The 17,414-nt window shown below is 40.0% G+C and overlaps 1 protein-coding gene across 2 annotated transcripts in view; it reads left to right on the top strand.

Moving 5' to 3' along the window:
* Positions 1-17,414, top strand: part of LOC4816367 (uncharacterized) — a 31,139-nt gene that overhangs the window by 4,607 nt on the left and 9,118 nt on the right. Inside the window, exons 2-11 of one of the 2 annotated variants that reach the window (XM_015181083.2) lie at positions 4,203-4,941; positions 5,374-5,484; positions 5,709-5,822; positions 6,973-7,169; positions 7,250-7,379; positions 7,481-7,621; positions 8,548-8,676; positions 9,196-9,339; positions 12,668-13,152; positions 16,167-16,333. In XM_015181083.2, coding sequence (XP_015036569.2) covers positions 4,573-4,941; positions 5,374-5,484; positions 5,709-5,822; positions 6,973-7,169; positions 7,250-7,379; positions 7,481-7,621; positions 8,548-8,676; positions 9,196-9,339; positions 12,668-13,152; positions 16,167-16,333 — 1,987 coding nt within the window. In that variant the 5' untranslated portion in view covers positions 4,203-4,572. Of the gene's footprint in view, positions 1-4,202; positions 4,942-5,373; positions 5,485-5,708; positions 5,823-6,972; positions 7,170-7,249; positions 7,380-7,480; positions 7,622-8,544; positions 8,677-9,195; positions 9,340-12,667; positions 13,153-16,166; positions 16,334-17,414 lie in introns of both variants that reach the window. The other variant, XM_001355894.4, reaches the window with a different exon arrangement.

Here is a 17,414-nt window from a genome sequence, read left to right as displayed (position 1 = left end):
TGGTTTTTGTTGTTTGTTTGTTGGCTACATTTTTCCAACTTCTGCCCCTACCACAGCTTCCTTTGTTGCCAGTGTTGCTGCTGCTTGTTGACAACAGCGACAACGACAGCGACATCAGTTTATTTTTTATCAGCTTTATGCTAATAGATTTGAGGACACTTGCAGCAGCTGCTGCCTGTACCCAACCCACTGTCGTCCGGGACTTGTTTGGAATGTAGCCAAAGTTCAGATTGGTCTTAAAATATGCAAAGCATTCGAGAGTTTCACAACCAAGCTAAAAATATTTTAGATTATTGAAGATGATTATTAACAGTGGTTAAAATTCCATTCACTCAATCGCATGCCATGGCACATTGTGACCAATTGAAACCTTTTGTGGTGGACTAGCACAGCAGGCTTCCATCTGCATCTGCATCTGTATCTGTCTAATTCTACTATTAATAATGGAGCTTGACGATGGGGGAAGGAGGAAATGCCCAGCCAAGGAGCGATGGCTATGAAAGGAACAACAAATGCAGCAATCAGCAATTTTTGCGGTCATGCCATAGAGTAAAAAAAAAAAACAAAATTATGGAAAACAAAAACAAACAACCATGGGGTTGATTGAGGGAATTTGAACTTTCCTAGTAATTGAACTTCATTTAATATTCGTTTACAGTATGCGTATGCCATTCAAACCCCTCTCACGGGCTCGACCTTTTTCGAATATCTTTATCGTTTTCAATATAATTGATTGCCTTTTTTCTCAGTATATAGGAGTATTGCTTTTATTTTTCCGCTCTTGAGCATAAAAGTGAAGACAAGGCATCAGTAATGGGCATTAAAACGGAACAAAATGTGTCAGCCTGATGGACATTTCCCTGCCTCTCTGTCTACCATATCTTTCACTTCTACTAAGGCACTTTTCCTGCCTCTACATCTACTATGTCCCACCCTTCTCCTGAGGCACTCAATATCGTCCATAAAAAAAGAAGAACTTGCGTTGTCAATATTAAAATTGAAAATATTTCATTGCCAGGCTTCCGCATAGATTTGATCCTGCAGTCTGTCGACATGATTGGAATTATAATAAGCTTCTCTGCCAAAAAAAAGAATAAGGAAGAGAGATTTATTTCTTTTTCTTCTTTGTCTATAGCCTTGGATACCCAACAATGTGGGGCTGTCCAGAAAGATGTGGGCGGGGCAGGCATAACTTGTAGTTAACTTCGTACAAGTTTTTGTCGAATACGAGTATGTGTTCCTATCATAAGTTTTGTGTGTGTTCCGCCTTTGTTACGCTCACTTGAGCTTGAAACTCGTCATGTATGGCAGCCCCAAAATGTAGGCAACACAAAATGTATATATGTACGTATGCATGCAGATAAGGCAAGAGCCGGTCACACACAAACAAAACACATAGCACTGCACACATAGATACACCAGAAACCATGCAGATATACCACACAGATGGACCACACACAAATATATGATTATGTAAAAGAAAAGCAGGAAAGATGAACAAGTTTAATATGCCGAAGTTTGTATATCCTATCAAATCTGTGCCTTAAGTCCATAAATCTCTTTGCTGATGTCTTGGGCAACTGATTGCTAAAAAATCAACAAAATATACATATACACATATATGTATAAGATATATTCCTTCAGCAGAAACATGCTAAAGTATTCTAATTCTGATACCAGTTTTCCAGATAAAATAATCTTCAACATACAATCTATGGCAGAAATGTAATTTGGTAATCGGATAATATTATCGAGGTTTTAAAAACCGTTCACAAATGTATAATACTGTTTTATTGAGAAAAATGCATTGTTTTGTAAATTGACATGTTTTGACATCTTTAAAAAAACAGAAAAAGTATTAACTAAATACAGAATGGAATAGATTCGGGTCTTTTTTTGATATGTTGTCACTATAGATCCCTATCCATGATACGTTTATGTGACCCAATCTTGCCGAGTTTTCTGAGGAAAAGATAGCCAATCACACATCATGTACATATGTATCTATATACCCAAATTAAAATTATTTAATTTTGAAAATACTTTCTTCTATTCGTTGCAAATATTTAATCAAAATCACATTACCTTCTTTAAGGGTATCCAAATCTAATGCAAATGAAAGCAGCATGAGATATATTTTTGTGCCAATTCTTGTTTGAGCATTTTTTTGGCACATTCCCCCTTTCAGATTTCCTCTTGAATTGTAATTTCACAACTGTTGACTGGATTATGTAGTTTTGGGGGTTCCTTGTAACATATACGTATACCATATGTGAAATTTGGGATGTAAATGTGGCTTGTCCAACATGCGTTTTCCCCTAAAAATTATTTTAAACGATTATTGGCGAATGATTCCTATTTTAAGCTCATTCGTGATTCACTTTGACTATTTGCCAATCGACTATATTCATTCCATATACAGATGGACAGCCGAAAGGATACTCTCGTATTTGTTGAGCCACTAAGCCTGTAATCCCCTTTTCTGTTTCGACTGGGATTGGCCACATTAAAATGGAGATTGCACACAGAAATGATTTATTATGCATGGCTTATGTAAATAACAAATCCAAACAAAAATCCAAATACAAATAGTAGGTATGCAAAAGGTAAGGAGACTCTCATCAACAGATGAAGCACCCATGAATCTGGTCTCCTTAATTGGCAATTTGTGAATGACGCAACATTCGACGCCTTGGTATGGGTCTGTAACTGAGGTTGGAATGAAGGTGAGGCTGTGAAAGAAAATACTTCTTAAGGAGATGAAAAGAGCATTGTGTAAAGCACCAGTCCCTGACATGGCATTGATTTCTGCTTCTGGCATTGCCATCAATTGCTGCCACTTCGGTTGGGAAATTCGAAAGTTCGAGTGAATGGGGGGCACGGCAACTGTTGAATTTTGGCTGACAAAAGCCATGACTCAAAGATGATGACGAGCCGGAATTAGGTTAATATAAATTGGATTTGCTTGCTTATTTCCATAAGCAGTTGCCAGACAGGTGCTGGAGTGCACTCTCAACAGGAACTTCCTTTTAATCACAATCCACGTCCGTATTTCAGGCGCTGCCTTTTGCGTTTCATGTACATATTTGCATATATTTATTATTTAATGGATATTTCATACGTATCAAGCTGCAATCTGCCTCTGCCGAGCTATTGTTATCTTTTGTGCTTGCCAAATCTCCTTTCAAGCCGCCTGCCACAGTTTTCTTATTTCCTTAACGGACTGCCTTGATAAATCCGCGCACGTGAAAATCCCTTCATAATATGGGAAACAGTTTTTTCGACACAGCCTGCAGAGAATACACGAATTCTTAATACCGTTTTTGGATTTGGGTCTGTCTGCTTTAAAGGTTTTCAGGAAAGAATAAATTTGTTCATTTGATGCCATGATTAAACAAAAAAAAAACGAAGCTCATTACTTTCAAGCTAATGAGACTCTTTATTGAATTCGTAAATGCGTGGAGAAATTACTGAAAAAAAAAATTTATTTTTTTGAATTTATATTCATGAATATCAAAATTATTGAATGCTTTCGACACCTAACCGGAAGGCCACCATAAATCAATATGCCTACGCAGCCAATATGGATATATTATTACATACTTACAGCAAATGTACATTTGCTCTTGATTAAGTTCAGAGTTCATCTTTAATAGCCACAAGACCAAAGAACAAAGGTCCATTCGCCTCTTTTGCTCTATACGAGAAGAAATCCAGGCCAAAAATGTTTATTCATGGATAACCTTGAACCAATCTATACATCATTGATGATTTTTTTGGTATTTGGGGGTCTGAACGCGTCTATACATCAATTCTGATATCGGTTGCTGTTTGGGTCTTAACGCATCTGCAGTGATTTAATGATTGCCATCGACCCAAGTAATGGGCAACCGTCCTTTTCCTTCCCATCCGGACGTTTCGGTTACGCCCTTATTGACGATGCGCACATGTCTATGGGCTGATGAGTAGCAAGTGGGAAGTGGGCCCAAAGGGATAATAACCGTAACCATAACGCCCACACATAGACACACTTTCACTGAGGCAGCTATAGGAGGAGGCCAGTGATTTAAGCACTTGTTCGAGAGCAACACGGCGTATGAGTAATGTGCTGCGATGGACCGAAAAGTTAACTTGTTGACGCCGCTTGTGCCTAGAGTATTAGCCCGACGCAATTTCTGATTTGCCTCTTTTTTCTGTTGCAGGCATTGAGAAAGACCCAAGAGCCGGTGTGGAAATTGGAAAATCGAGAAACGATATACGGAATGAAGTGTCAACTAAGCCTACCCCAAAGGACTAAAACGGAATACGAGAGTCGTTTGGTCAGTGCGCGCCAGCCGAACCTCTAATCCCAAACGAAATTGACGTTTGATTGGAGGAAAATCAACCGCACTGTCACCTACGTGTCCGGCCATGAGGAAGGGTAACTTTTCACCTGCCCGATCCATGCGCATGCATTAAACGAGGACAGGAGTCCGTCCGAAGGACACACCCCAGAAGCACCCCCAGAAGCAGCCAACCCACACAGCCCCCACACACATGACCGCGTCAGGAGCGGCTGCCCGAACGTGACACATGGCGATGTACTTTTATGCCAGTAAGATATCCGCCATCGCCTGCGGCATGCGCTGCAAGCAGACTGTGCTGCAAAAATCGCGCGGCCAGCGGGATCGCGACAAATGCCGCCATCGTCGGCGTCGTCGCTGCCGCCACCCCAGCAGCAGCAGCAGCTCCGACAGCGATGACTGCTGCCTGGAGAACGAGCCGGTTGCATCTCTCGAGGCGGCAAATGGTGGCATTTTCTCTCTGGATGCCGGCAATCTGACAGCGGAGACAGCTTTTCTTGCCGCTGGCCCCGGGGGCCTGGGCATACGCTACAGGCGGCGACACAGCGCGGAGCAGTTGAGTGCATATGACTTGGAAATGGGGTTTCAGCAAATCGAGGTGAGTGATTACTACAGTGCATTCAGCATACTCGTATCCAATCATTTTTCATTCATGGCATTCGATTGTGTTCCGGAAAGCTCTTGCACCCCAACAGCAACTCGAAAGCAGTTGTGGAAGCTCTTTAAATCTATTTTGTTAGTTTTTTAAATTAAAGCATACATTTCAAGTGTTTCAAAGCATAACTCATTAATTTATTCCCACAAATAAACGACAGGACCTCTGGTTTTCCCCCCATAGATATATTACAATTTTAGCTATAAACTCTGCAATAGAGTGTGTGTTCTGCATCTCACGTAGTTGTTTTCCAAGTAAAATACACATAAAATTTCTGTATATTGCGAACTCTGGAGCACCTATGAACCTACATATATCCACATTTTGAGGACGGACCCTTTATTATCCATTAATTTGCACTTTGTTTGTCCGCAGCTTGCCGCAAAATCGGTTGGGCACAACCGTGTGGGTGTCGGGGACGATGTCGTCCAGTACGATGTGCCCAAAAATCCGCACAAACGCAGCCAATGTGATATTAATTTTGAGGTACGCTCAGCGGTAATTAAGCAAAATGTTTTGCCAAATGGCAATTTAATAATAATTTTCAGTTTTTTCTGTGCCAGACCCAGCATTTGATTAGCCATGTAAATTGGTTTAATTTTAATTTACATTTACCCTGGCTTTTCCCCGTACCCCTCCCTATTACCACTCGAGAGAGTAATTAGTTTCGAATAAAAATATATATTTACTGTTTGCATATCTTTTGACAGAGCTCGGTTTTGGGTTCCGGTGGCATTATGTACATAAACGGTAGAATAGTTTCTGGGCCATTGGACTCCCTCGTCGAGGCGCTAATACCCAAGAATGTCATCGACTTAGATAAGGTAAGAATCATCATTTTTACTCTGGAATGTTTCAACTATGTACATATTTCCAATTAAAAAGAAATTAGAAAATAAATGGGAAATGAAAACTGAATCTCAATTTGCTCGTAAATATTGCAATTTTGTCCGCTTCCATGCTAAATGTTTAATGAAATTCTTGCCATAAAATAAATAAATCATATTATTTGGAATTATTTTTTGGCAATTTGTACAAAATAAAAAGAATAGTAAATGGAAATTCATTTGGCCTATTCTAAATTGCAAATGAACAAATATCTTTTGCATATTTTTCCATTTAAATACAAATAAAATGAATCCGAAATTAAATATTATTTGGAGTATGCGTTTTTTAAAACCTTAAACATATTTTAGCAAAAATCAACATACAAAATTTGTATTTTTGGCAAACTTTAAAGACTTTTCCTTATGGAAAATGCAACTCTCCAAAAATCGTAAATGTATCTCGTATATTTCAAACGCCAAATGGAATACAAATCAGTTCCTACTTAGTCGCTAGGACCAGCCAAACTCTTAAACAGTTGCCAAGTTGAATTTTCTGGCACGAGCCGAAAAACCACAAACCAAAAGGCAGCCAACAGACCAACGTGGCCCTTTCCCAGAGCCAGGCCCGAACCCAGATCCAAGCACAGCCAAAGGGCAAACACAACAAGAGACTGGGTACAGGATACAAGGACAATCCTGCATGCGAGAGAGAGCGGACCTGGGACCACAAGGACCAAGTGCAAAAATAATTAAATCGTTGCAAACAAATCCGGAGATTAGCGCTAATTTGATGGAGCTGATGTGCTATGGCCTTCGGCAAAAGAAAAGTTGGCTAAGCCCAGCAATAACGACAAGGAATAAAGCTAATTGCTGACATGTTCCAACTATGGGAACTACATTTGGTATGCCCTATGCTCAAGGGTACTATGATTGTGACTAGATGCTTGCAACACGAATAGGATATCTCCAGATTCTCGGTCAGCATCAAAGGCAATACCCAGCATATTCTTGACTATAGTTTTATATTCAAAACTAGTTACAGCGTATCACACTGTCGGTCCACTCGACTGTATAATTCCCTCTCGTTTTTATTATGCTGTGTAGATAAAGCTTAATTGAGTTTTATTTTTCTTTTATTCGTTTGCAGGAATTTATATTCTCGTTTTTATTATCGTCACGCCTATTTCTGCGTCCCCATGAACTGCTGGGTAAACTATTGGACTCGGTACCTGATAGCGAATGTTTAGAATCATTAGTAGCCCTCTTGGCCGAGTGGACGATGAAGTTCCCCTACGACTACCGGGATGAGCGCATGATGAGCCATGTCAAACATATCGTTGCCAGGTGAGCAGCAGAAAATTCCATTTCCCTCTTCAGGAACTTAGCAAGAACAACACTTCAACTCAATCGACTCCCCCATGCAGATGTTCCAATTCGCATTTAGAAGCAGTTGTCTCCCAAACACTGAGTGCCTTACTAAAACGATTGACTGATTTAGAGAGACATGAGGCCGACCTCCGTGCCTGCCAACAGACCAACAGCACTACCGACAAGGTAAGTGGATGCGGAGCTCTGGAAGAGCAATCTGCCTAATCCCCACTTTAAATCATTGTCTTGTTTTGCATCCTTTGGGCTTTTTTCGGTGCTGGCTGCAGACCGTAGTCGAAACAACATTCCACTGTCCGACTGCCACGCAATACGCACAAATCGTCTGCCGACTGGAGAAGAAATTGGCCAAGCACATTGGCGGCGAGGAGTTCCTGCAGTGCAGCAGCATGATTCTGTTGGATAAACAGGTAAGTACTGGCAAAATTTCCAGGTTTAAGAGGGAGCATGAAATTTTGCAGATTTTCTGAAGAGATTGATAGCAGAATCGTAACTGATATCATGTTTATCAACGAAAAGAGGAATTACCATTGGCATTCTTTTTCTGTTGGTTTTTATGGCACAACTTTGACCGTCGAACTCTCTAACTCTAACAGAATCTATACATATATTTAATAGATCGCTCAGCGTCAACCAAGGTTTTAATTGAACTGTCCAAGAAAACCGCACATTATTCTCTGTCTTAATTAAATTATACGCGTATTCTTGAACTCTCTCAATTGCAAAAGTTTTCCTTGCACAAGTCAACATTTACCATTAAATTACACAGAGAATACTCATACACACTCAGGCAAACACAAAAAAATACAGTCACACTTATACTCACTTACAAGGACATGCAATTAAAATGATGACAAGCAGCTTCATTAACAATGCTCCCCCTGTAGGGTCTCGCTTCAGGCCACTCCTCGGCAGTTCCCATCTCATTTCCACAGAAATTTTTTATAACTGGATTTAACCTTCTACCCTGTACTCGTAGGCGGGTTTGTTGGACTACTTCGAATGGATGCAACCTTCAGAGAGAAGTGCTTGTGACTGCATAAAGAATATGCGATCTAGATCTTTATAAATAGTAATTGTTGTGTACCTTCCTAATCCGAATAAATAATAGTGCTAGTATCTGCGGATGCTTGGCTTATCATTGCCGACAGAGTGAGGAAAATAAGTTCCCAGTCATCAAATCTAGGGCGGTTCTCACTCTATATCATTCTATATCTAAGAAAATTATTATTCCCAACGCTTCCCAACAATCCGTAACAATTTCCGATATTAGTAATGGATATCTCATTATCGAAACACTCCACTGTAGCACTCTCTCTTTTTTTTTATGCAGAAGAAATGGGACCAACCATCAACATCGGGCGGACCGCCCGGCGCACAGGATCCAAAGAAGACATGCAACCTGGAAACGTATCTGGATTGGTCGGCACGTCTGCGTCTGTTTGTTTGCAATGAGATACTGCAGGTGAGTGGGGTAATGCGGAAGGAGCCGAGGAAGATGGGTTCATAACCATGTCGGAGTCTCAGCAATCCGCTCCAGTCCAGTCCTGGCCCAAACCAGCGGGTCAGACCAGGCACGGTGCTCAAGTTAAACGTAGCGCATGAGTCCTTAGACCCTGTGGATTGAATTAAAATTCCCATGCATGCTAAATATGCAGAGCAGTACGTGTCCAGGTACGAGTCCACGGACTCACATGACTTTACTTGGGAATTCAGGAGACAGGCAGGCAGGCAGGCAGGCAGTCGGACGGGCAGCCAGGCAAGATGGCTTATAATTTATGCCGTTCGTAACTGTCCCATTGACAGTTTGCCAGTTGGCCGTGTAAGCGACTCGTTGAAACTTCGGCCAAGTCACGTGGGTCCATCCATGTCCGTGTGTTCTCTCACTCTAACCATCCATTGGCAACGTCTAACTAACTTCCGTAATCAAATAAATCTTTCATTTCGAATGCTGCACCCTCTGCCGGGAACATCACCATGACAGTGTGGCGGCATAGAGGACCGGAGTCGCACCGTGGAGCGTTGGAGTGGCGTGGCCCAGTATTGTCTGCTCGTGGGCAACTACAATAGCGCCACAGCCATTCTGGAATCTCTGGAATCACCCGCGATAGCGAGGCTGAAAATTACGGTGAGTCGATACCCAAATCAACTGTCAAAGGTTATGGTCGATGATTAGCATAGTTTGCTGAATAAATAAATAAAATATGTAGTTAATCACGCCCTCAATGCTAATTGAAAAAACTCCTAATTTATTTTAGCATGCCAGAAAAAATGTATAATTAATGTGGAATTTGTTTTATTTATGCAATACAAAATGCAGAAACCAATTTCCCTAGCAGTTTATGTCCAAAGATAATTAAGTAACCACAACGATTCTGTTGGGCAATAAAGTATATGCGAGTATATTATAATTTAGAATTCAATCATTAAAGTTCGGTATATTCGGATCGATTTTAGCTGGTTTTAGAAGAGAGCAAAAGAGAGACATAGTATGGAAAGTAATGTAGAGATACGGTTAATTCAATTTACTGAATGGATTCTTTTAATTACAAAACTATCTTTCAATGTTTCCACACATATAGTCATTTTTTTATTTAAAGATAACTTTTATGTACTTGTTAATTATCTCCTTCTACGTTCCCTCAAATATCTATATTTCACTTCTGGCTTACAACATTTCTGCTTCAATTAAATTCCTAAAACTTGAAAACTCTCTCTTCAAGACTTTTGTGGCTTCAGCATTACAACAAATTTCTTCATTTAAACAAAATTAATATTCAAAGAAACTAAGACTTCATCGCTCAAAGTAAATTAACCTTAGTTCCTAACTTGCTAACTTCCCAAGTTCGGTTTAAACCTACAACAAGCAAAACTTAATTTCGCTCAGTTCCAAAACGAGACAAAAACCAAGGACAGACAGCACCGACAATCAGGGGAACGTGCGCGACATAAATTTGGCGAATAAATGCTTGAAATTAAAATAGACTACAATTTTATAGGTATATTACGTGGCAAGCCACCTTGCAAATGGCGCTGTGAAATTTTAATTGGCGCTGGGACATGGCACTGAGATACTTTTGGATAATGGTTGTCCCCAAGGCAAATGGAAAATCATTGGAAAAATACCTTAATTCAAATTACATTTTCATAGAACGGGAAGAGTAAATTTCAATATAGGATTTATATTTTTAAGACCGAAACTCAGCTAAATTTATCGTAACGGAATCTATGTACATTGTGCATATTCGTAGTATTATAATCTTCTCAAAGAAGAAGGCAGAAATAACAATACTGCATCTTGTGCCATGTGCATCTACTTTTGTGTGTGGGTCTGTGCCCCTATATGCAGTGTCATTGCATTTTGTAAAAAGTTAGACAGCAGCGCTGGAGGCCATTTAAAATGCGTAAGGAAAAAAGGTTTGCTTGCACTGGTCGAACATGTAAATACCCTTGGATTCCCCAACTACTATACTCCTTCTACGGACTACAAGCATCTATCCCAAATCATGCTTCCCTTGGCAAGGACAAAACCATAAAGATTCTGCCTCATCCACAGTGCAGGCCAAAAGAGTCCTTTGCCTTAAGAAACTTTGCTTTTCCTTTTTGGTGCCATCATTTTCTCTTAGTCTTCTTATATGGATATGTGTGTGTGTATGTGAGTCTGATGGAAATCTTTTCGACTCGACGCTGGACCCGATGCGGAGGATATTTGTTCGTGTCAGCAGATATTTATGCAGCCTAATGCATTTTAGTGCCATGTTCGGGCCTTAGTCCTTCGGTTTCTAGTTAAATATTGAACGTTGTAATGGATGTACTCCTCCCAAATGGTATTTGTTCGCAATGCGATTACTCCCATTGTTTAAGGCTCTTTAAGTAAACTTAAAGGTTAAGTAAAAGCTTGGGAATATATTATTTTATAAAATATTTTAGAAAATATTATTTTATATATATAAAAAAATGTTAATTAGCCACTCAGTGTGGCCGTCATCTCTGTGCCACATTTTCTGTGCCATGTTTTCATAACAACGAAATGTTTTTGACTTTCTCGCTACTTTTTTTGCACAAAGGTTAACCTCTCGAAAAAAGGAAGAATGGTAACCACATTTTCGTTGCCGATGTCCCAATTTCGTCAGTTTTACATATATATGGTATATTTAGTTATTTGGCACATCGCCCGCACCTCTTGACTTGTGGCCATCTTTCCAGCACTCCTTCAATAGAACGCAGAGTGTTGCCGTGCATTCAGCGGCAAATGAAGCTAGTTTGCGTTAAAAAAAACTTTTTAATTAGTTAATGGATTCCACGCCTTTCCCCTTCACTTTCTATCTCGCGCTTTTCCCCTTTGTTGCCAGAACATTTTCACATTAGGCGTTGCGTTCCTTTTGCCATTTATAAATATGGACAAACAAAAAACCATGTTAAAAGTTACTTTATGCTTCTTTCTGGTGCCTTAAATGACTTTGGCTTGTATTTTATTCATTATGAAGTTGCATGTTTGGTACTAAAGAGATGTTCTTTAGTATATAGCATCATTGGGTTAGCTGGAAGATGGAGGCATAGCGAAGTGTCTTTTACACAAAATTCTAGAAGTAGCTTTCAACGTTTTGATCTCACCTTCATTTGGAAGCTCGAATGCTTTAAATGTACTTCAGGTTTTCACCAAACTTTTCCTATTTTTATTTATAATCCTCATTGTTGTTGCATTCCGTTGGTCATAAATTGTACAACGCCCTGTGCACTGCCCTGGACAATGCTGGTCGCTGAAAAGTGTGCAGTGCGCAGCGGGACAAAGGAAAGGAGAGAAATCCCTACTCCTCATAAAAAAATTCAAGGGAATAGCATAAATTTACAGAACTATGCAAAAAAGTAGCCATGGTTGGGCGGGTGGGCGTCTCGGGATGTCTGCATTGTGCTCCAGTGATAGATGAATGTATATCCAAATACATATTTCTATAGTTGCTGCTGAAATGTTTATGAGCGTCCATTGGGCAATGGCAAAAGTGTTGCTGACTGTAGCCACAAATAAAGGTGGAAAGGAAAATTTTTAAATTATCAGCAGAAAATAAAATAGATTTGATTCTTTGGTTCACAAAAGAAGGTCCTTTTTCAATGAAATCCAAATAAATAACAGAGATGTTTTAAGCTTTCCCTGTCCTTTGGGTCACACACCATTTATTGGCTTTCGAAATCCTAATTGATATGTTATCAGCGGGAGACCAAATGTCGCTCATAAAATTCGATCTAAATCTTTCCGGCGCAAATTACAGACATAAAACCCACACAAACAGAACAACCATAAACTTTTACCACAAACATACATACACCAGAAAACAAGAAGGAAACAAACAAATACAAAGCAAATAAAATGGTGGGCAAGTCATGGGAGAGCAGAGTCAGGTCCTTTCAAGATTACAACTACAAATGATGTTCATTTATGGATTTCGATTTGATTACAGTGGAGCAAATTGCAAGTGACGTGCCAACAATTGGATTGCATGCAGCGACATGCCGAGGGACATGGTCATTTGTGGCAGAAACAGGCAATCGTCTTAAATGAACAGGGCCAACCGCAAAGTCTCAAGACTGATAAGCAGGCTAAGGACAAGTCGTTTTCATCAATAGGAGGAGAAGGAGCATCAACATCATCTGGAGCAGGACCTACCACATCAATGGACTTAGATGAGAGACCATCGACAAGTGCGAGTACGAGTGGGCGAGCAGTTGGCATAACAGGCACTTCCGGTATGAATGCAAAGTCGGCACCGGAAACAGCGACAGTGCCTGCGGCTGGCAACAGCAATGCGGAGCAGCCACCAACATCATCGCCTGCCACACCATTAACGGGAACGGCATTGGGCAAACCCAATGATTGGGTTGTTATTCCTGTGTTTGCGGATATTGTTAAATTGGCATTGGGCGAAAGGGAGAACTGTTTGCAGCGGTAAGTTGAATTTGCCTGGAACCCTCCCAATTTGATTGATGTTACATCATTACTCATCCTGATGCTATACGATGCCTTTTCTACCGAAGAGAAATAAACAAGGGCACGTAATCGTATAAGCTTAAAAATATAACACCAATGCAAAAATCTAATATAGCTAATCCCATTTAATCGATTGGCTTTTATATAAAAAAAAAATTATTAAAAGCTTCACCAATGGTGTCAGAGTTTCCGTGTAGAACCCATTCTTGTTTATACTCACCATAAATAAACCAATAGTAAAGTAGCATCGGCAGAAAGCCTACCGTTTAACAGCAGTTATAAAATGAAAAGGCCGCACCAAATCCAGTGCCAAACAAATCGCCAAAGGGTCGTATGATTAATATATTACTCATCCGCATACGCATCCGCATCAGCACCCACAAGCAATTGGATTGCGTACTCGGTTTTCGTTTGAGAAATATATATATTCATGCACTCATTTATATTTATATTTATATTTATTTATGTTTCAAATTTAATTAACCGCAGAGTGGCCAAATAAATGATTACGTGCCAAGCGGCGAGAATAAAAATCATTTCCATGGCAGCTCAACTCGTAAAAAAGGGACTATAAATAGGTTTTCTCCTTTACCATAACTTATTTTTATATTATTTAATGGACGGATTGAAGAGTGGAATCTCTGGCAATAAATATATGTATTTTGTTTTCCTTATTTTGGGGCATTTATTTTCAATTGACTTTAAAGTCTGTGATGGAATTATCAGATGATAAAAAAAAGAAAAAATATTCAAGCTATATGCTGTTTTTAATTTGCTTAAAATTATAATGCTTCGACTGTTTGTTTTTTTGGTACATAATATACTTTATTTGGTTGGTAGAAAATAATATTAAAGTTTGAGTTTCCTATTAATTATTTTATTGGTGTCAGAACTTTTTATAACAAATTGATTCACTTTTCCGTAATTGAGAAATTTCATTGAAAACTAAATTAAAATGCCGCGAAACGACATAGGTTGCTGTGCAGTTTCCTATCAATTAGTTCATTGCTCTTGGGTGAAAATTTATCATCAAATGCATCCCATGGATGCCCTTAACCACGAGAATGCCCATTAAAACAGCCCACTATTCCTGCTATGGTCCCTTTGGGAAAAACGATACCGAGCAGAGACAAACAATACAGAATGCATCGGCAACCAGGGCACAGTGGTCACAATAGACCTCATTAGGCACACATGCAGTCAAGCTCTCTCCAACATTCAAGCGAGTACGAGTAAATATGCCGTAATTATAGAGCCATAGAGTAGTATGGGCAATTTATACTAAATTATAATCTGTGCGCAGAAAGCAGAAAACTTAGAAATGCATTTCGACTAAGATATACCAATATTTTATTTTTCTTTGCTATAAGGATTTATAAGTAGATCTGATCATGCGAGATAATAAGTCTTTCTGCCATGATATCAGAGAAATAAACTTTTTGAGACCCATATTCAAACGAATAAAAGGGTATACCCTGAGTGGGTATACGACTGCATCGCACAAAAATAGAAATCAGCCGTTCTCAATCATTCAGCAATTTTCAATGTCGCATTGAGTTTTACGGTGACTTTTCAATTTACCAATTAAACGGGGCCGTCGCTGAATTAATTGCATACCCGGAAAGCCACTCTCAATTCTCTTTCCCCCTCAAAGCCACCTCCCCCCATAGCCCCTTTACCCATTGAGTCCTGCACCATTTTGCATTGCAAATAAAGCCCATGATTTTTATACCCGATACTCAAAATGAGTATTGGGGTATATTAGATTTGTGGTAAAAGTGGATGTGTGTAACGTCCAGAAGGAATCGTTTCCGACCCCATAAAGTATATATATTCTTGATCAGCATCAATAGCCGAGTCGATTGAGCCATGTCTGTCTGTCCGTCTGTCCGTCTGTCCGTCTGTCCGTCCGTCCGTCTGTCCGTCTGTCCGTCTGTCCGTCTGTCCGTCCCCTTCAGCGCCTAATGCTCAAAGACTATAAGAGCTAGAGCAACGATGTTTTGGATCCAGACTTCTGTGATATGTCACTGCTCCAAAAATATTTCAAAACTTTGCCCCGCCCACTTCCGCCCCCACAAAGGGCGAAAATCTGTGGCATCCACAATTTTAAAGATACAAGAAAACCAAAAACGCAGAATCGTAGAGAATGACCATATCTTTTAGACTGCAGAATCTGAATTGGATCGTATTACTATTATAGCCAGCATCAAGAAAACAATTTCATTTTTTCTCGCCCTGTCTCTCTCTAACACACACGTAGCATAGGCGGCTTTGCTTAGAGTAAAACATTAGCGCCTAGATCTCAGAGACTATAAAAGCTAGATCAACCAAATTTGGTATCCACACTCCTAATATATCGGACCGAGACGAGTTTGTTTCAAAATTTCGCCACACCCCCTTCCGCCCCCGCAAAGGATGCAGATCTGGGGATATTCATAAATCTCAGAGACTATTAAGGCTAGAGTAACCAAATTTGGTGCACACACTCCTTTAAGATGTCACTATAAAACGTATATCTCAGAATTTCGCCCCACCCCCATCCGCCCCCACAAAGGACGAAAATCTGTTGCATCCACAATATTGCAGATTCGAGAAAACTAAAAACGCAGAATCATAGATAATGACCATATCTATCAGATCGCTGAATCTGGATCAGATCAGATCATTTTTATAGCCAAAGGAAACAAATCAATTTGCAGTGGCTACGCAGCGCGTGACGTCACGCTCAGACTGATTTTCTGTCTCTCTCGCACGCACTCTTTGTCGTGTCGTTTAATATTAGCGGCGTCTGCCGGAGGAGAGATATACTGATTTAGTATCGGGTATAACTTTAGAGTTGCGGTGTCCGCAGCAACTCACAACGTTCCTCCTCGTTTATCATCGAGAAAAGCATACTTTTCTCACTCGCTGCCACTCTTTCCACTCACTCATAAGTTCGGTCTTTCTCCCTCCTCTTTGTTTTGTGTGTGCAGCTTACAAAATGGCCACATCAATATGGCGGCCTTCGATCGGATGGCGGCCATTGTCGGCGCGTTCACGAAGCACATGCAGGCAATGAAAGCTGGCCAGGCACCATCCAGCGGGGAGTACGAGCACTTTGGCCAGCATATGCAGCAAACTACAAAACTCGGCGAAGCGGGTAAGTAATGTTCGCAAAAGTCGAAAACTTTCCTTTGCCTTTGCCTCCTCTGCCTTTTTGTGTGTGTGTGCGCTTGGATTTTTCAATTTTCTTTTTTCCTCGTTTCTACTCTGCGGATTTTATCGCATTTTTCCACATTTTTCACTGGCAGTCGGTGCCGCCAAGTGTTTTGATACCCCTACAAGTGGGTCATTTTGACCAGAAGCTCTGTAATGGATGCAAAGGGGTACATGTGATCCTTTAAAGCCTACGAGTGTGTGAATATTTTCATTATAAGAGCTCTAATAGAGTCCTGTCCATCTTTGTAAGGAATATTCAGAATACTAACTTAATACAATACGCAATGCTTGATTGATTCCCGATAATTTCAATTAATTCAAATTATGTTGAGATATTCAATTTGGAATCCAGTGAATTAAAACTTTGAAAGATTGTACTTCTTTGCAGTATTTTATTTTGCTCTGCCCTCAGTTAAGTGTATCTGCAGCCTCGGTCTGTCGCCAGAAGCTTTAGTTCCTTCTTTTTGTTTGCTTTTCTCAGTTTCGTGTAAAGTTGCTGGCTGAGGGGGAACGAGGGGGGACAATGTAACCCTCTGTTCTTCTGTTCTCTGTTTTCCAAAATTTTCGTTTTTCTTTTGTAGGTTAAGTACTTATCAGACCACCTTCGAATGTGTGTACACGTGCTAGTTAAATTGTTTCAATGCTTGAGTAAAAAATTAAATCTATACATTGCAAAAATAGAATAGAACAGAGAGTGGCCATTGATATATGTATAAGCCACAGAAATATGCAAACTAGCAAACGAATTTTCGAAGGAAAAATATGAAAAAGTTTAAACAATCTAAGGGCAAGCAGATCATATGCAGAAATTTAAATTCTTTCCGCATTTCCACCGTACCCTCCCGCTTCATGTAGATATTTAAATCTGAGCATCCTTTCCATTTATCACAGCCCATTGTCTAACACCCATCCGTTGTCATTCATCCTTCTACAACCTCCTTCTGCCACAGATTTGTCGCTAATTAATTCAAATGAATAGCCGCAATAAAACCGCAGACAAAGACTTTATGACCACAAATTGT

This window comes from Drosophila pseudoobscura, chromosome 4 (assembly GCF_009870125.1).
Source record: "Drosophila pseudoobscura strain MV-25-SWS-2005 chromosome 4, UCI_Dpse_MV25, whole genome shotgun sequence".
NCBI lineage: Eukaryota > Metazoa > Arthropoda > Insecta > Diptera > Drosophilidae > Drosophila > Drosophila pseudoobscura.
Note: the sequence above shows the minus strand (reverse complement) of the source record. Positions and strands in the feature narration are given on the sequence as shown.